The 20,857-nt window shown below is 34.5% G+C and overlaps 1 protein-coding gene across 4 annotated transcripts in view; it reads right to left on the bottom strand.

Moving 5' to 3' along the window:
- Positions 1 to 20,857, bottom strand: part of Cdh18 (cadherin 18) — a 756,186-nt gene that overhangs the window by 67,031 nt on the left and 668,298 nt on the right. For all 4 annotated transcript variants that reach the window (XM_041632191.1, XM_041632192.1, XM_041632190.1 and 1 more), the window contains 2 exons: positions 14,921 to 15,088; positions 4,031 to 4,218 (listed from right to left, as the gene is read on the bottom strand). In XM_041632191.1, the coding sequence (XP_041488125.1) occupies positions 4,031 to 4,218; positions 14,921 to 15,088 (356 nt within the window). The remainder of the gene's footprint in view (positions 1 to 4,030; positions 4,219 to 14,920; positions 15,089 to 20,857) is intronic.

Below are 20,857 nucleotides of genomic sequence, written 5' to 3'. Positions count from 1 at the left end.
ATATTAATTCATGATAGTGTAGAAGTTTCCACAGGAAGCAGTTGTAAAGCTCAAATAGATAATGTGCATTCATACCAAATATTTGTCTGATGAATAATAAGCACAAATTAAGTTGAACTTGTCTTTTATTTATGTGAAGACAAAGAATGAATAAAATGCCATGAATTATTTAAAAGAAAACAATAGCTTATGTCTTCAGCTAATAGATTTATAGAAAGTAAAATAAGATAAAAATGATAAATAGGTATAAAATAGTAGTTGATAAAGGAATTAAAATAACAAATAAAATTGGAATTTTTTTTTTTGTTTTTTGTTTTGTTTTGTTTTTTGTTTTTGTTTTTGTTTTTCGAGACAGGGTTTCTCTGTGGTTTTTTTGGAGCCTGTCCTGGAACTAACTCTTGTAGACAAGGCTGGCCTCGAACTCACAGAAATCCGCCTGCCTCTGCCTCCCGAGTGCTGGGATTAAAGGCGTGCGCCACCACCGCCCGGCTTAAAATTGGAATCTTAAACTTAAAATGACAGATGTTGGAGAAATGTCATTGTCAAGAACAGTTGTTTTGCAAAAGACATGGATTTGATGCTGAGATCTCATATGCTACTCTAAACCCATACATAAGTCTTTTTCCAAGGGATCCTAGGTCTTTTAATCACCTCTACAGGCACCAGAAACACAAGTAAAATATATAGCTACATTCAAGCAAAACAGTCACACAAATAAATAAAATAAGTAAATCTAAATACATTAACAGCAATAATAACTAGAACAACTTCTGTAAAGGTACCTATTTACATAGTGACCATAAGAAAAGGTTCTAAGAGAGATTCCTAGACAGAAGTCCATTCTCAAGCTTCAGAGGATTTTTTTTTTCTTTTTCAGAGGAATAGATGGAACTTACATTCATCCTTATCTTTTTCACCTTTCCTCCTAGTCAGGCTCCATTAAGCTATGAATGAAACTTATCAAAGTGTATTTACAATGTACCATGCAATGCATCAGTGAATTCAGTCTGGCAATTTCCTGATGGAGCGATGATATGGACTGGGATGAGCAGCTGTGTCTGCAGTTGATTTCCAGAGCAGCGCTGACTTTGATAGCTGAGGAGATTGGCTTTTCTGCCCTGCTGACTAAGGTGAGCTGCCTTACAGATTAAATGAGAAACAAGTTTTCAAGGACTGCTCTATCCGTGTCTTGCCACTTGAACCAGTATCTTCGGAAGGTTAAAGTACACTAAGGAACAGAGTTCATTTTCAAATTACAGCTCTTTATAAATAATTGTAAAATTGATAATATTAATCTGAAGATATAACAATCTTATAAGAGCTAACAATAATTCAACTCTGAGGAAGTATACCCATGTGAGTTAACACTTCTAATTGGAGCCAATTAGAACTAATTATCAAGACTATTTTCAGTATACTCTCACTTACATTTAGCCAATAGAAATAATTCTTTCAAAACACCCACTTTATTCATAGAAAATAAAATGAAATCAATCAAATGTGTAAACATATATTCATCTGTTTTTGTTTTTGTTTTTTTTTTTTTTTGGATTTTTCGAGACAGGGTTTCTCTGTAGCTTTTGGTTCCTGTCCTGGAATTAGCTCTTGTAGACCAGGCTGGCCTCGAACTCACAGAGATCCACCTGTCTCTGCCTCCCAAGTGCTTGGATTAAAGGAGTGCGCCACCACTGCCCGGCTCATCTGTTTCTTATTGTGGAAAATTAGCTATGATCATGCAGATGGTAAGAGTTCTTCATTGTCCTCAATGTCATTAAAAGTTTTTGTACTTTACTGGTACAGAAAAACTGGCCCCTGTAAGCTTTTTTTTCCCCTGAAAATCTAATAATGTTGTAAATTTTATGAACTTAATAAGGTTCAGTACTGAGGTGACCTCAATACAAGAATGCTGTAACTAGATTGTAAATGTATCAGTAACAATACTTAATCCCTGCCCTTCATTTTTCTCAATGGAGGATGTCCGATGCACTCTATCATAAAATACCATATTCTTCTATTCTATTGATTCTTTTCAAGACAGTGTTTTCCTCCAATACGTCTCTTAAAATTAATCCTCTTGAATATTACATATTGAGCTTTGGTCCTTCTGTATGGGGACATTTCTCCTTAAAATTACCGCATACCATTATGCTAATATTCTCTTGCTTTATTAGCTTTCCTACATTATTATATAGCTTAACAAACAAGGTGACAGACAGGCTTCCCTAATTTTTTTTCACAAATTTCTTTGTTCCTGTTCTTTCAAGACAGCAACTCACTATTCATGTTATATCAATATAAATCATTAGGAGAAGGATAGAAGAGATAGTATACTTTTCAGATAAAAAAATGTATCTGTGACATATATTGTCAGATAAGCAGTCAGATGGATAGATTCACTTCAACATCTTTAGCTTAGAATACATTTTATCTCAACTCACTTCTGGGCATTTATTTTCTTCCTGCAGAAGTATTACCTGAGTGATTGCTGAAATGGCAAATACCCAATGCCATTGTTGTTTATTTTGAAAATACGCATTAGATCAGACACAAGGAATCTGAACTTGCCATCTTTCCAAGAGGAAATCTGAACCTATCTAAAGGTTTGGAATCTTTCTATGGTAATTGTCTGTGTTCTTAATGAATTATAAAATTGAGTGTGTTTTGATCTTAAGAAAAGAATGTAGTAGTTAAATTCATATAACAAGGCTGTTTTGTAGTTAAGAAATTTAAAAAATAAAGAACATGTGAGTAATAAATGATTTCACAAACCTGATCTAAAGGCTCTATTGCTATAAAATTATTTGTACTTCTTAATAAGTGTAAAACAAGACTGGTGTATTGGTAGTCTCTGGATGCTATATAAATTAGTATAATAAAGCTAATGGCAGTAACTAAACTTGCATTCATTATAAATCTATCATGCCGAAATCTAAAATCCTCTTGCACAAATGTAAGTATTTTGAAAAACAGTTATTTTAATCTTTCAGGATTCATTTTATATGCATTTAGAGAAAAAGAATAAAAGAAATGGAATTCATAACATGAAAGCAGATAAAATTCAATGAGCTATATTCTAAAAATGCTGGACATATGAATAAAGGTGAGGCAAAGGGCAAAACCGAAGAATCAAATGAACCTGAATGCAAGGAGAGCAACGTGGATGAGCGAAAGATAAGGTATTAATAAACATGGCTGACGGAGAGAAGGCTGATCTCCAGCAAGGAAGAGATCACAGCATAGAATGGCAAGAGCAGTTGAAAGCTGAGACTTATATCTGTTTTTTGAGATTCAGGTTCTCAGGTATTTTTCTGTTGCTTAGCAGTTGCATCAGAAAACACATTAACATGTTTATAAAATAAGATTTAATATCATTTAAGATATTTCTTTAAATTTTTATCATTTTTTCTCTAAGAGATTATAACTCCAAAATTTCTCCTTTCTTCTGTCAAGCTCTCCTATATACCCCTACTCACTCTCTTGCAAATTCATGGCTTCTTTATTTCTTCATTAATTGTTATTATATACATATATATATATATATTTATACACAAATATATTCCTAAGTATAATGTACTTAATCAGTATAATGTTACTTCTATGAATGTTCTCAACATCGACCATTTGGTATTTGATAATCAATTGCTGTGTTCTTCACCGAGGAAAACTATTTCCACTTTTCTGCATGCCTTAGTTGCCTGTAGATTTTTTTTCATAAGGTTAAGTAAGGAATCACGTGCTTTCTCCCATTAACTTAAGCATGGATATTGGTGTTGGCATTGCTCAGCTCCTGTGTAGGCAGTCACGTTGGTCAGACCATATGTGTGAGCTTCTGACATGACTAGAAGATGCAATCTCACAGCAAGCCAATGATTTTATGTCTCTTTCAATAATTCTGCCCCTTCTTATATAATATTACCTAAACACCTTTACTTTTAGTCACTAGAAAACAGGGTTATTCATATTTCTGGCAAATTTTGATTGTTTGAAATACTGATGGATAATTTGAATCAACTATTTTTTGTTTGCTTACCTTCTTTAAGGAGAGTATTCCTTCCCTGGTGTCTTTGTCTGTGGAGATAGAGAATATCCCAATCCCATCTCCATTAGTGATAGAATAAGTCATATCTGCATTTGAGCCTGTGTCTGCATCATTTGCCTTTATTTTTCCAACAGCTGAACCAACTTGAGCAGACTCAGGAACATACAGCTGATAGTGTTCTGGAAAAGATTTCATATTAAAGTCACTTACAATAGCTTTTATGGAGTACATATTTCATAAGAAAACAATGACTAGTATCTCATCAACTTCGTCAAATGACATTGCATAGAATAAACTCACGGGTCTCTCTTAATCTTTTAAAGTATTTTATTAGGTTTTTTCAATGTGACGGTATATATAAAATAATTTGAGTACTAGAATATGAATTATTTCATTATTTGTACAAAACTAAAGAGAAAAATAATAGGAAATTTTATATGGAATAAGTTTTGAATTAGTCAATCATAAATTTAATCCCACTTTACTTTCACTTCCCCTTCGTGTGAAGTTCAAATATGCATTGATATTAATATATGTATACGTATTTACATATGCATGTATGAAAGAGTATATGCTTTAAACTTAACAAGGAAAAGGAAAAAATGATACCACAAAACATAGGCTATAAATTTATGAATAATTTACTTACTAAAATACATAAGTAATAGCAATAAAAATTATGAAATTTATTTAGAAATTTATCAAATATTTCTAATTTTATCTGTAAATTTGTTCACAACTAAAAAGAAATCAGTAGGCCAGCTGAATAATGGAAGTCCATACACATAGTAAAGTAGGTTGTGTGGTGACTTCAATTTTGACTGTTTATCTTCAAAGTGTAAAACATCTTCACCCTATAACTATCAATGCTAATGATTTGGAAATAATACTAAAGGAGAACTGATGCTTTACTGATATAAAAATTGAGTTGGTGTTCCTATAGTCATTTAAATAACATTTAAATAATCAAATTAATAATGATAAGCAAACAATATATACTTTATTAAATATAAGGTTTGGAATGAAGATACTCCGAAAGGCTAACAACAGCTTCATCTAGAAGGCATTTTTTTCAAGGAGGGGAAGAAGCTTTCTTTTGACTTGTGGACCATATAGACCATAGATGCTGCTCAGCTTAGGTTCCTGTCATTTCTATTGGTTCCCCACCAGAACACAGACAATGAGAACCTATTGTTAAAGACTCATGCTGTTGGTATCATATAGAAAAATGAGATTATAATCAAGCAGGACATTTCACATCCAGCATCCATGAGTACTCCTCACTGTCCAGGTTTTGTGGAGCTTAAGATAACATACAGTTTCCTAGAGAAGAAAAGGCACCAAACATATCATCCGGTTACAAATCTCTCTAAGTAGAATACTAACCAGCCATAATATAAGTGTCTGTTGTGAAATAGGAGTGTGCCTATTATGGAAGAAGCTGAGTGTCCCCTAAATCTGAGTCTCCACGGGACACCATCCGCACCTGGCACTGCAAACTCCATTAAAAGCCTATAACAGGGAGGACACGCAGAGGAAGCAGCTGAATTGTATCATTTCTCCAAATTGATGTATTTTCTAATCACATTCTGCATATACAAAAAAGTCATAGTCAATTACTATTCTCAGCCTTAGTCATAGAAACCGCTCTTTCCAGTGAAATGTGGTACCTGAGAAAGGCTTATGGTTGTACTCAATTGGTGTTGAGAAAGAGCAAGTTAAGTGCTCAGTCCCAAACAAGACAAGTATACCATTATCACCTGGACATAGTAAACATTATGCCAGAGAGAGTTGGAAAAATTAGGAGTCGGAATATAGGGAAAAGGACAGTGAAATAACCATTTTCAGGGCAGTACACAACCACTTCAACCAATCATGGATTCATAGTACCTACAGATGCCGGTAAGGGCTTGGCTAAGAATGGTCTACAATAATCAGACATGGAGACATGAGAGACTTAGATAGCTCTAGCCATAACTGAGAAACTATTTTTTTTTGATAATAGATTAAAGCAAGTGGAAAACTGCCTTCACATTTGTTCTCCCAATGGTAACCACACCTTGCTCCAATGGATAATTACCATCTAAAGGTCAGACACATGGTACTGGTAAAACCAAACTGGTTACACATAAAAATGTAATGAATCTAGAGAGATCCAGGAGTGAGGAAGAAGGGCTGTGAGGACTGAAAATGAGATATAAGCCAGAAATAAAAAATAGAAATTCTCATACCTCAACTGCACTAACAAAAAGTAAGAGGGAGAAAAATCCAAATACAGAAATTAAAGATGAAAAGGAGGAAGCTTACAATAGCTACCAGTGGGGCATTAATGTTTCACCCTGCATTCCAAAAAAAAAATTAAAAATTCTAAAAAGGTTACTTGATGAATTTCTAATGCATGTAACCTACCACAAGCATCACCACTGACAACATCATCACCACAGTCACCAATACATCTACAACTAGTAATGAATTTGAAGCATTAACTAAAAAGTTTCTTAGCTAAAATCATCTGAATCCAGAAACATGAATATGCCCATTGGTGATTTCCAGTAGCTCTTCATAGAGTAACTGAAATCATTTATTCTCATATTATTCTTTTTTTAATTTATTAAGTGTTTAATTTTAGAAAAAAAAAGTACAAAGTCAACTGAACATATAGGAGTAGGCAGGTTCATTGCCCTAATTTTTTGTCTTTACATCAAGATTATCCTATTTATTTGAAAACGAAGAAACACTTCTAAGTTCCATTTAAGAAGTCAGCATTATTTTTGTGCAAAACCAAAAAAAGTCATGAGGAAAACAACTTCTAAAGCAAATGGAAATCATAAACTTTAATTTATGTAAATACATGCAGCAAGAAATAGGTTCTATTGGGTGAGATTACATTGTCACTTGATCTGTCTCATCAGGGAATCAGAAAAAAAAACAATATTTTATACCTCTTAAATTGTCAACTGTTTCTAAATGTTTTATGGTGCAATAGATTAAGGATATTTATAATATAATCGACAGGTGAGTGCATAATAGCACTCACAGGTCAGTGCAACTATCAGCTGTTTAAGTAGACTTAAGTCCCATTCAATGAATGAAAGCTATGCCGGTACTGGAACCTAGTCAGTTTCTTTTGACTAGGATATTAGTGAACTGTAGAAAAGAATCTATTCTTACTAATGTGTCACACCAGAAAAACCCTTATTACATTCTAAATATTACACTTATTCTCATTGGTAATTTGTTGCTTTTCTTCACATCAAACAGAAAGATATAACTGAGCTGAATGGCTAGTAGCAAGGCAAGAGAAAGGATAGACAGGGCTGGCAGGCAAAGAAATAAATAGGAGGAGAAATCTGGGCTAAAAAGACCAAGGAGATAGAAATAAGTGGCAAGCCATCAAGTCACACAGCCAGACACAGAATAAGAAGGAAAGAAAAGATATACAGAAACAGATTAAGGTAAGCCCAGAGGCAAAAGTAGTTGCAATAAATTAAATTAAGAAAAGCCAGATAGAGCCTAGCCATGATGGCTCACTCCTTTAATCCCAACACCCAAGAGGCAAAGTCATGCATCTCTGTGAGTTTGAGACCAGCCTGGTCTATAAAAACTAGTTTCAGAATAGGTTCCAAAGCTACAGAGAAACTCTGTCTCAAAAACTCAAAAACAGGAAAAAAATAAAGAGAGAGAGAGAGAGAGAGAGAGAGGAAAGAAAGAAAGAGAGAGAAGAAACAAAGAGAAAAATAAGGAAAGAAAGAAAGAAAGAAAGAAAGAAAGAACAAAAGCAAGCTTAGGCCAAGCATTTATAAGTAATAAGTCTAATCAGACTATTTGGGAACTGAGTGCCAAGTCCCCGAAGACCAAAAAGAACAAAGAGTAAAGAGTAAAAACAACCACAAAGTGAACTGTAAACAGTTGCCCTGTGATATGGGCTTTTCTGCTTCAACTTGTGCAGCAGCTTCAGTACAACATGACAGATCCTGGGGTTTCTATGTAAATTAGAACTGGTTTCCATTTAGTGTTGAAGCTGTATTAACCATGACAAGTGAGTCACTCTGTCCTCTTAAGATTTTAAATCAAGAATTGGCATTTCCCATTTTTTTAATTGGGTTAATTAGCATTTTAAAGTCTAGTTTCCTGAGTTCTCTATATATTTTGGAGATCAGACCTTTGTCTGTTGCGGGGTTGGTGAAGATCTTCTCCCAGTCAGTAAGTTGCCTTTTTGTCTTGGTGACAGTGTCCTTTGCTTTACAGAAGCTTCTCAGTTTTAGTAGGTCCCATTTATTCAATGTTGCCCTTAATGTCTGTGCTGTTGGGGTTACACATAGGAAGCCATCTCCTGTGCACATCTCCTGTAGGATACTTCCCACTTTCTCTTCTATCAGGTTCAATGTGTTGTGACTGATAGTGAGGTCTTTAATCCATTTGGACTTGAGTTTTGTGCATGGTGATAGATATGGGACTATTTTCATTCTTCTACAGGTTGACATCCAGTTATGCCAGCACAATTTGTTGAAGATGCTTTCTTTCTTCCATTGTATACTTTTGGCTCCTTTATCAAAAATGAGGTGTTCATAGGTTTGTGGGTCAAAATTCAGGTCTTCATTACAATTCCATTGGTCGAGTTCTCTGTTTTTATGCCAGTACCACACTGTTTTCATCACTGTAGCTCTGTAATAGAGTTTGAAGTCAGGGATGGTAATGCCTCCAGACAATCCTTTATTGTATAGGATTGTTTTGGCTATCCTGGGATTTTTGTTTTTCCATGAACTGAATAGAGAATTCTCAGCAGAGGAAGTTCAAATGGCCAAAAGACACTTAAGATCATGCTCAACCTCCTTAGCGATCAGGGAAATGCAAATCAAAACAACTTTGAGATATCATCTTACACCTGTCAGAATCGCTAAAATAAAAAAACTCCAATGATAGCCTTTGCTGGAGAGGCTGTGGAGGAAGGGGTACCCTCATCCATTGCTGGTGGGAATGCAATCTTGTGCAACAACTTTGGAAATCGGTGTTTCGGTTTCTCGGGAAATTTGGGATCAACCTACCCCTGGACCCAGCAATACCACTCCTGGGAATATACCCAAGAGATGCCCTATCATATGACAAGAGCATTTGTCCAACTATGTTCATAGCCGTATTATTTGTAATAGCCAGAACCTGGAAACAACCTAGATGCCCTTCAATGGAAGAATGGATGAAGAAAGTATGGAATATCTACACATTAGAGTACTACGCTGCGGTAAAAAACAATGACTTCTCAAATTTTGCATGCAAATGGATGGAAATAGAAAACACTATCCTGAGTGAGATAACCCAGACCCAAAAAGATGAATATGGGATGTACTCACTCATAATTGGTTTCTAGCCATAAACAAGGGTCACGGAGTCTACAATTGGTGATCCCAAAGAAGCTAAGTAAGAAGGTGAACCAAAGGAAAAACATATAGTTGTCCTCTTGGCTATGGGAAGTAGCCAAAATGGCCGGGGAGAAAATTGAGATCTTGGGGGTGGGGTGAGATGGGGGTAAGGGGAGATGGGGAGAGAAAATGGAGAAGGGGAGAATGGGGGGAACTTGGGGGAAAAGGAGGATTGGGATAAAGGAAGGTTAGATAGGGGAGCACGGAAGCACAATTCTTAGTTAAGGGAGCCACCTTAGAGTTGGCAAGAGACTTGAACCTAGAGTGGCTTCCAGATGCCCAAGCCGAGGTCCCCAGTTAGTTCCTTGGGCAGCTGAGGATAGGGAACCTGAAATGACCCTATCCTTGAGCAATACTGACGAATATCTTGTATACCATCATAGAACCTTCATCTGGTGATGGATGGAGATAGAGACAGAGACCCACACTGGAGCACTGGACTGAGCTCCCAAGGTCCCAATGAGGAGCAGAAGGAGGGAGAACATGAGCAAAGAAGTCGGGACCACGAGGGGTGCACCCACCCACTGAGATAGTGGAGCTGATCTATTGGGAGCTCACCAAGACCAGCTGGACTGTGACTGAAAAAGCATGGGATAAAACTGGACTCTCTGAGCATGGCGAACAATGAGGGCTGATGAGAAGCCAAGGACAATGGCACGGGGTTTTGAACCTACGTAATGTGCTGGCTTTGTGGGAGCCTAGCCAGTTTGGATGTTCACCTTCCTAGGAATGGACGGAGAGGGGAGGACCTAGGACTTACCACAGGGCAGGGAACCCTGACTGCTCTTTGGACTGGAGAGGGAGGGGGAGAGGAGTGGGGGGAGGGGGAGAATGGTGGGAGGAGGGGGAGGGAAATGGGATGCTGGGAGGAGGTGGAAACTTGTTTTTTTTTCTCCTTTTCTCAATAAAAAAAATGGAAAAAAAAAGAATTGGCATTTCCATAAGTATCAAATCTAAGATGTAATGGTTTTGTTGTTACTGTTGTTGGTAAATAAAGGACTAACCTTCTGCATTGAAAATCTGTTGTTCAGAATAACATCTTTAATTACTTGTCTAACATCTTTTATTTTAATATTATGTTAACTAATGTGTGTCAATGTGTGTGTGTGCCTGCGTGTGCCTGTACATGAGTGTAGATGCCTGGAGAAGTCAGAAGAGGACCTCAGACCTTTAGTGATAGAATTACAGATGGTTGATAAGCCTTATACCTGAACCCAGGACAACTTATAAAGAACACAATTCCTAGTCACTTAGTATCTGTTAACTCACCATGTTAGATCTTTAGATAATCTGCTATAATTTCCTTCTCACCTGATGCCTGACCTTGATTTTCAGTTATGTATATTAGGTGTCTGCATTTCAAATTCATAAAACAACCACAGCTAGCTCTGCTTCTATCCTCTTCAACTTCATCTTCAATTTCTCCCCCATCATAGAATTCAGAGTCATTCTGCTCGCCTCTAGGCTTCTGTTTAATGGAATAGTGTGTGACTGTGTCTCTTTGCCAGATCATCACATTTATTTGATAATCAGCAATATGCTTCTTCCCATTCTGATAAATCACAATTTTGTTGGAAAGGGATTTTGACTTTCTTTGTGATCCTTTGAAGCTACAGTTTAACTAATTTTAGTTTTATAACTAATCTGTATTTGAGATCATGTCATCCTTCCTGAATGTAATTGTCCATTTTTAACCCAACATAAAAAATATATAACTTTCTTTTACTAGGGAAATCAGAAGCAATTGGAGTATTAACACTTGGTTTAATTTCAATATTGTCTATCAGAAATGATAATATATCAAGGAGAGAGATATACATGATGGGGTAACCAGTGTCTGAACACTCACAATATACAGAGTATTTATTGGATAAGCATGCTTTCTTGTGACAATATGCATTGTGCTGATCCAAAACAGTTACAGGTGTAACCATCAGAACCTCAGGTCACAGAGCACTGCAACAGACACTGAGAGGGAGAATTTGTTTGAAATACTGTGAGGATTGGTGAAACAAAAGAGCATAACATATACTTAGAAAACTGCTTGAAATATTCTGGCGTAGGTCTGCAATAAAATTTAACTTGCAAAAACATACAATATTTATCAACTGAAATAAAATTAAGAGATTATGATGAGTTATACTTATAAAATAAGATTAAACTAAATACAATATCCATTAGAAATATTAAACTTTCTTTCAAATGGAAAAAATAAGGATAAAAAAACACTTATGAGTGAGTACATGTGATAATTGTCTTTGTGGGTCTGGATTACCTCACTCAAAATGATGTTTTCTAGCTCCATCCATTTGTCTGCAAATTCAAGATGCCATTATTTTTTTCTACTGTGTAGTACTCCATTGTGTAAATGTAGCACATTTTCCTCATCCATTCTGCAGTCGTGGGGCATTTAGGTTGTAAACGTAAAGCAAAGAAAAGCAGCCCATGATTCACAATCCTAGAGAACCTAGGCAACAATGAGTACTCTGAGACAAATACATGGAGCTAATCTACATGGGAAGTAGAAAAAGATAAGATCTCCTGAGTAAATTGGGAGCATGGGGACCTTGGGAGAGGGTTGAAGGGTAGGGGAGAGGGAAAGAAGGGAGCGGAGAAAAATGTACAGCTCCATAAAAATCAATAAAATTAAGGATAAAAGCTACAAAAACAAGGGATTCAAATGATAAGATTCTGAAAGTGGAAGTAATATAACTACTTGTACTAAAATATTAGGTTTGCTGTGAATGAAGCTTAGACCTTCTGAGACATGTTGTGAGGCAACTACATGGGACTTTCAGCATTAGATATATATCACATTAACAAAACTCCTTCCCATTTTGGAATTCATTTGTTATATTGTACCATATTAGCACATTTTTCTTTTGATGTCTTCAAATGCTTCCAGAATTTTAGCACAGTAGCCAAACCAACCTCATTATTCCCCATTTTTGTTTCTGAATGGATTATAATTTCATGCACCATATGAGATCTTTTCTCATGATTTCTTCGACTCCACTGTGAACTGGTAATACTTTTCTAAAGCACACTTCAGAAATACAGTCCTGATGGGTAATGAAAAGGTATTTAGCTCACCAGCCCTTGACCACTTTAATATATATATATATATATATATATATATATATATATATATATCCCTTCCCCAGGCAGTGATAACTCTAATTGCTTTTATGTTGTCAAGAACTAGAAAGAAGAGAAAAAATTCAACACAATGACTTTTAAATTGGAAGTATTAGGAAAAGGTTATAAATTAAGTCTGTTCATTACATTTAAATAAAAGGGAGGAGATCTTTATCTTGAACCAAAGCTCTGCATTAGAAAGTTTGAACACATCAGAGTATTCCATTACTAAAATTTGTGCTTAGTTAATGTGGCTGCTAAGTTCACTGGGGAGTTGAAAAAGCAGAGAAGTAGACTCATCTATCGAGAATACAGATAGTATAAAATATCCAGCTTAAATAATACTGATAAAAGTATATCTACAAAATAAAGGGCAATAGACTGATGATGCACATGCAACAGGTATAGTAGTATAATGACTGGTCCATAAGTAAGAAACTTGAATAGATTGTGACAGAATTTTCTCACTGATCAATACAGAACGTTAAAAAGGGATTACATGGGGAAGTACCTATGTGCATCACAACTTACCTACATAAAATATAAGATAATACGTTATAAAGGAAAATTCTGTTAAATCTAAATTAAAAGAAAAATGTGTATAGGATAATATTGCAATCGGATGTTTCAAATTAAGACAGGGTTTATTTACTCTTAGATGGAATGATTACAAAAATTTTATTTTCTTGCCATACATATTTGATTAATGGAAAAAGAAATTACTTGAGGTCCTACTTTAATGTGATGTAACGAAAGCATTGACACTAAAGTCAATTACAATGGTCTGTTAGGAAATATCTTTGAGTTCTGTGAGGAAAGATGAAAATTACAAAAGTATAGACTAATAAAAAATGGAAAGCTCTTACTTGTTGGATCTATCTCACAATGAGGTAAGGATCTGCATACACTTTCAATTATTGAGAGATTCCTGGACAACCTAGTGCTCTGTGAAAATGTAGCTTTATTATTGTTCATTTTTCTCAAGTAGCCTATCATGATATCCCACTATGTAAATAGCTATTTGATAATTATGCATCTATATATCAACAGAGTCTTAGTGATACAAAGTTATTCAACATTCATCTTAACCTTCAGTTTTAATCAAAATCAAAACCATTTTTTTAGACAAGACAAAATAAAAGATTCTGGTTACATACTGCCTTCATCTGAAACCTCTAAGTACATTTCTGAGTTTGATGGGGTCCCAATTGTTTTTATCTGTTCAAAATGCTGGAAGTGGAAGAAAGCCACAGTACATTCATTTAGAGTAAAAATTTAATGCTTCCTTGTCAGAGAGAGCAATTACCCCTTTTTTATAAACTAATGTTCTCACACCAACATTGTTATCTGACAAAATAATTGAATTACAACTGCATGTGTCTCATATCTCGATTAATCTATATAAACCATATTATCCACATGTGACAAAATTTCATTATTATTTAAACATCTTTTAAAATCTTAACTGACTTATGAATGCAGTAGCTTTTAGAGATAGAAATAAGGATTGACATATGCAATTTTACTTTAAGTAGTTCTTCATTCAGCCTCTATCATGTATACCCTAAGTTTGGGGGCTATTTAGAACTTAAATATTAAAATATTTTTGAAAAAAAATACTGAAATGTATGAGATGATGGGGAGGGCGATAGTAGGAGAAATGGGACTGAGTATGTTTAAAATACAGTAAGTGAAATTCTCAGAGAACTAATGAATATATTCCTATAAAAGTGCTCTAATGTAATACAAAAGACAGAAACTTTCATGTTACAAGCTGAAAAAATTATATTCAGTTACTCTGCCATGATCTCCCATTACTTAAAATTTTATCATCTTAATTGACATAATGTTTATAGTTATCAGTGCAATATGAGGTTTCAATACATTTACACCTTGTATAATATTCAAGTAAGAGAATTAATATGTCTATCACTTTAAAAATCTGCCATTGCATTTTTATTTTTAGAATATCTAAAGTAATCTATGCTAAACTAAACATTCAATATATTATTAAACCAAAGACAATGCTAAAACATACCTCCTTTGTAATAAGTAAGATACCATTACTTTTAAAACCACATAATTTTTACTATGACTTATGCCTTTAACACTATACTATATGTGTCTCAGAATTTCAAGGCCTTAGGTGAAGTGATATATTTACACATCACTAATGAAAAGACACAGGCACAAAGGCAAGCAACAGACATGGGAATATTTTAATAGTCTCAGTTCATAAAACAGTACATTCTATACTCAATCATTCCATTTGTTTTGCATAAACAATAATAATTCTCAAAGCAAGATGTAGGGAAAAGGTACGTACTCTGTGGGAACCGTGGTGGGTTGTCATTGACATCAGTCAAGGTTATATTGACTGTTGTAGATCCTGAGAGTCCGCCCACTTGCCCAGCCATGTCTTTGGCTTGAATGACCACTGAGTAATGCTCTCTGGCTTCTCTGTCCATGTTATGTAAAGCTGTTCTAATGACTCCTGGAATATAAAGTTAGAAAATCAATCAGTACAAGTTTTACATTGAACAAGTAATATTTTTGAGAAACATGAACAGCGTTCTCAATATTGACTTTGAAATAGCACAATTTTAAATGAGAGCATTTTTTTAGAAAAAAAATTACTAATATTGAAAAACTGAGTCATTTACACATTTGTTTGTATATACATATTTTAAAGCAGTCATTTTTCTCAAAATAAGATATCATTCACCATGTGCTTCCTGGGTTAGGTGGCTCTCCAAAGCAGCTTTCACAAGACACACACATTGAAGTAACAGGATAACATGTGAATATATATTCCCTCTTCCTACTATGTTGGATATGGGGAATAAAATCAGGCCATCAGGATTGGTGGCAGCCATATTTACCATTTGACTGATTTCACTGATGTTTCAGACATTTATAAAATCATCCTCATTATCATATCTGACCTTTCTGACAAATGCCAGCTATATCTATATAATTGACATTAAAATAGTTTTCATTGTATCCAATTAGAAGTTTCCCTATAAGACTCCCTGGTTCTAGAATTACTAAACATTTATATACAATATCTTTTATATGAGAGAGTTAATTTTTATAGCCAGGTTAAAAGTAAAAAGAAGATAAGTTATAATAGTAGAAAGAATTATTGACTCTATCTACGCTTTGCAATATAAGATATTATTATACTTCTTTATGCTTTTTGTCTAATTTATTTTTTTGCAACCGAATTGATTGAATTTATAGTGACTTATATCTGAAAGCCTTAGGCACCAGGAAAAATGATAGAAACCACAATTTCATATATATCAAACAAATAATTATGGACATTTGATAGAGGCTTTTCTGAAAGTAAACAGAGAAGAAAATGATCACTATCAAAATAAATCTGACACCACAATAGTAAATGATACCCCTAATTTATACATATGCAAAATCCCCTTGCATTTCTCTTACAAAGAACAGTGCTTCATCAAATATATAAATTACAAAAGTAGGAAATTGAATCATATAGTAATTAACATTCATAGGACGTAGAGAACAAATTGGTACATGATGGAACCATTTGGTAAATTTGGTAAAACCAAAGCTCCCAGAGGACAATAAGTAGTACTTTGGCTTGCTATTTTTCGGTTGTGTTATCACTTTAATTAATATAGAAAAAGCAAAAAAAAATCACACAAGACATTGTACACTTAAAAGGAAACCATATTTTCACTTCAAGGTATTATTCATTGAGCAAAGATGTTTTGACAATGATCTAGTCAGTCGAGAAGAAATTGAACCTCGCCTTCTGAAAGCAGGATAACAGGACTCAACCTTCAGTTTGGGAGTGATGGTGACAGAATTGCTCATGGTAATTTTGCAATAAAATTACTTTTATATCCCAGAACAGTAAGGACTCAAATTACCACCTGTTTTAAAATAAAGGGAATGCCAAACCTGAAAATGAGAAAATTGTCCAAAGATAGATAGGTTTGATTAAAAATCATGTTAGCTCTCATACTAATTTCATAAATAAATGGATAAATTTAGCATCTGGCCTCAGTCTCCACCTCAAAGCTTCCTATTCATTGGAAATCACTGAAGATTATCTGTACTCATACCCAAATATGAAGTACTGAACCATATTGTGTTTTAGGGCCTCAATGCATGTTTGTTTTCCTTTTATTTGCTGCATGCTGATGAGATATAAAGATAGCATTTTAACTTCTGATGTTAAAATGCATAATTATAATACCTGGTGATATAAAACTCATTCACGTATCCAGCAGTCTGATAGATTTTCTAAACAAATCAAGGTGAGTTATCTCAGATATATACTTAGAGACTATTCTGTCAAATCACCTTAGTTTTATTTTTGCACACTAATGAGATATATGTGCTTTTATTTATTTTATTTTTAGATTGTAATTACATCCTATACACATGTGTGCACAAATGTGCGTAACAACAATTAATGATAGAAACGAAAAGTATCTATTGATTTGAAAGAAAAACAAAAAGTGTGTATGAAAAATTTGGAGCGAGACAGGGGAAAAGGAAAATGATGTAAGTACATATTACAATCTTACAAAAAAGAAGAAATACTTTTCAAAACAGAGAGAAGAGGTACTCAAAGGAAGACAATACCACGTAAACAATCCATATTTGGAAAAGAAAACAGTGCCTGAGGAAAAATGGCAATGGAAAATGACATTTGTTTGTGTGTACTCTAAGACTAAACAGTCTTAAGAGTACAATGGTTCAAAGTAGTCTTGTGTTCCTTTGGTCCAACACTTTATTGATTATAGCACTCAATAGACACTCCATGCTCTACTTGAGTCTTACAAACAGCGCTCTTCACATGAAGCTTACACTCATGATAGGGAAAAACATTAAGAAAGATAATTAAGGACATTGTACAAAAGAAATAGAGTGGTATCAAATACTAAGGAGAAATAAAAGCACTGGCTTTGTGCACAGTTGTAAGGACGGTTAAGAGGCAGCATGTTTGGAGTGGTACACTTATCTGTAGACTTACATGTTATGCTTCTAAAACCTGCAGGAACTTAGGCACTGTTTACAGTCAAACTATAAGAACATATGGGAAATTATTATGTCTTAAGAACTTATGTGTGATTTTTTGTCTTTAACTAATGCATTACTGTGATTTTACATCATCTGTGCTCTCAATGATATTTGTGCAGATCTCTGACTGTATGGTAGACTTGCCACAAGGTGTAATGCTATCATTCAACTTTTCTCAGCTTCATATTCAATAATCTCCATGAGATAGCTTGGAGTATTTTCTCCACTGGCATAATAAAACAACACTAATCCAGAACTAAATATACAAATTTGATTATCTAAGTTCAAGAAAGTGATACACCATTAAGTAGAGCTGAAAACTCAAACCTGTAGTCATTTCATTAAAAGAAATGAAGAATGAAGAGATATTATTAAAAATAAGGGTTTCTGCAATATTCCAAAAAAGTAGTTTCTATTAGTAATGAGTAGCTAATGGCCATGTAAACATTAATTATCTCCACATACATTAATGTCATCCAAAATAACCACAGCCAAAGGAGAATGATGTGCTTTTGTCAGATAATAATCACAATTTATTTAAATCATGAGACTATCAGTAATATTTGCAGAAAAAGTATTAGGTATGAATGCTAAACCATGACAAAAATCAACACAAGTATGTTGACAAAATCAAACATCTTTGTAATTTAGGATTATTGGCATTCTTTGGGCTGCAGAATGTTTATCACTAAAGTATGTATATGAGTACAATGAAATATATGCACATGAATGTCTGCTTGTTAGGTAGGATTCCATCTTATTGGCCATGATTAATATGTTAGAAAGATGTGAGAAAAAAAGCTTTAGGTGAAAGAACTCATTCATTACACAAACCCTTTCAAGTGGAATTTCTCAAACAGAGGAAAAAAAAAAACAAGGATGTCATCTCACCTAAAACATAAAGGAAATGCTGAGATATGATAAATCAGACTGAAGATATTGAATCAGCTCTGGAAATAAGGGCCTACAAACTTCAAGGCTTTTGAATTTGCCTGCAAATAAGATGGAAAGTCATCAACATTCTTTATGCAAGGAAGCAACATAATCTTATATTTTAGCAAAATGGATTTGGGTGTTGTACAGGGAAGAGATAGTGTAGAACAATTCAGAAATCAGGAAACAAGTTCACAGATGATGCCAATGAAGGTAAGTAAAAGAGACTGTAGAGCAGAATCAGGTATTGAGCCTTTGCTGATGGAAGAGCTGAATGGCATCAAAGGAAAGGCATGGGATAAAGGATGATTTAAAATATTTTACCATAGAGCAGATTGTAAGCAGTATTTGTGGGGACATTTTATATACCAGTGCTTGCGGGTTGCATTGTATGTCTATGTATGTGTGTATGTGTGTTTGTGTCATGCTGCAAAACTGGATTTGAACATATTCTATAGCAGACATCTTAGTAATTCACAAGAGATATTGTGTGAGCTCATAGTATATGAAAGGATCAGTTAAACTACACTTTAAACCTATCATAAATATAAGATTTAAACCCTTTAACCTGATGGCATACACAAAGGAAGAAGTATATAAAGATGTTCAAATATTGAATCCTGGCCCAGGAGACAGAGACAAAAATGTACACCAAAGAACAGGAACAAAAGATGAAAAGCATGGAGGTGTGGCATGCTGGAAACAAAGAAGTTTGCAGAGAATAGCAACTGTTCAAGTGTGTCGAACGCTGCTGCAAAGTCAAGTATGATCCAGCCAGAGCAGGCTGTGGGATGAATGGATGGCACAGGCATAATAACGGGAAGTGTGGCAGCCTGACCTAAATTTGAACAGTGAATATGAGGTGAAAGAAATGTTACATGGGGTATTTTGAAGTGCATCTCTAAGGACAAGTAGACAGGGCAAGATGTCTGATTATAAGTGGACTGTGAAAAGGGCCATGATACTAATGGCACTCCAGGACAAGCTTAAAGGCCCACATCAGTGGGGAGTCTCTTGAGAGAATGAGGAGTACCAGCTGAGGATCACTGAAGAGCGCTAGCTCCTGACTACATTGACCTCGATGTACTTGAGGGGTACCTGTGAAAAAGAATGAAGAGTATTTGAACCCAGGGCACTCTCTAGAAAGGTCCTGGAATGAAAACTAAAGATAATAATTACAATTTCAAAGAGAAAGAGGAAGCGGCTCTCACTCCTGGATCACCGAAGAATATGCCAATTATGGACAATAAATGATCAAAATTGCTCTTGATTGAAACTTCATCCCTTGAATTATATGTATAAAGGCTACAAAAGTTACATTTTTAAGAAAAGTGCATGAGATAAAAAAATGGTCTGTCTGATCTTAATAAATTTGAAGCAAAATTGTTCATTTTCACTAAATTAAACATACACATTTATTTATTAATATTAGTACTGAAATTATAAGTTAGCTTAACCATCTCTAGGAAGGCAAGTCAATTCAGAATATGCAAGAAGTCACTATGCTTAATTTCTATCAACTAAATTTGGAGGATCTATAGACTTTTATAGTTTGTTTTTAGACATTTGGAAAGACATACAAGATATTCCAGTAATAAAGATTAATGTAACTAAAAAGAAAAAATATACTAATTTAAAAGTAAGAGTGATTTAATAAATGATGTTACCTATTTAAATGTTTTCATTTATCATTTCTGCCACCTGTTTATTTGTTATTTGTATGTCCAATTTCTGCAATTCTTTATCCTACAATATATCTGGCAAGAAAAGGCAATAGTTTATGAAAATAATTCTATGTGGTTGCTTTGTATTACAACTGTTTTGCCTGATCTAACGTAGGATAGAAGTTGAATGTACATATTCTATTTTTTTTTAATCTCTGTGTGTATATGCCACTTTGATTTTGCACCTATAAGTTTGGTATTTTGTGAGGTATCACTAAATACTGCAAAGTGAGAGGGACTGATCTCTCCCTCATCCACATTCCAAGGAATTTTGTCCCTCTCACACTAGCCATTTTGTCCTTTCCTACGCAGAATTGACAGGAACTGAATCAGGCATTTCCAGCACTCCTATATATCAAGCACAACAAACACTGCAAGAATGAAGCAATGTACCAGAAATGCCTGCAGGTCCAGATTCCCTGTGCATACTCAAGAATTCTTTGCAGAGAATTATTTAAGGTTTGAAGAATGATCTGTATTAGAAAACAAGAAAATAAATAACTAGAAAGTACTATGAAACAAAGCCTGAAATAGAAAGA

This window comes from Microtus oregoni, unplaced genomic scaffold (genome assembly GCF_018167655.1).
Source record: "Microtus oregoni isolate MIOR12 unplaced genomic scaffold, Mior012 000040F_ref0000088, whole genome shotgun sequence".
Lineage (NCBI taxonomy): Eukaryota > Metazoa > Chordata > Mammalia > Rodentia > Cricetidae > Microtus > Microtus oregoni.
The sequence above is the reverse complement of the archived record's forward strand: the minus strand, read 5'-3'. Positions and strand labels throughout refer to the sequence as shown.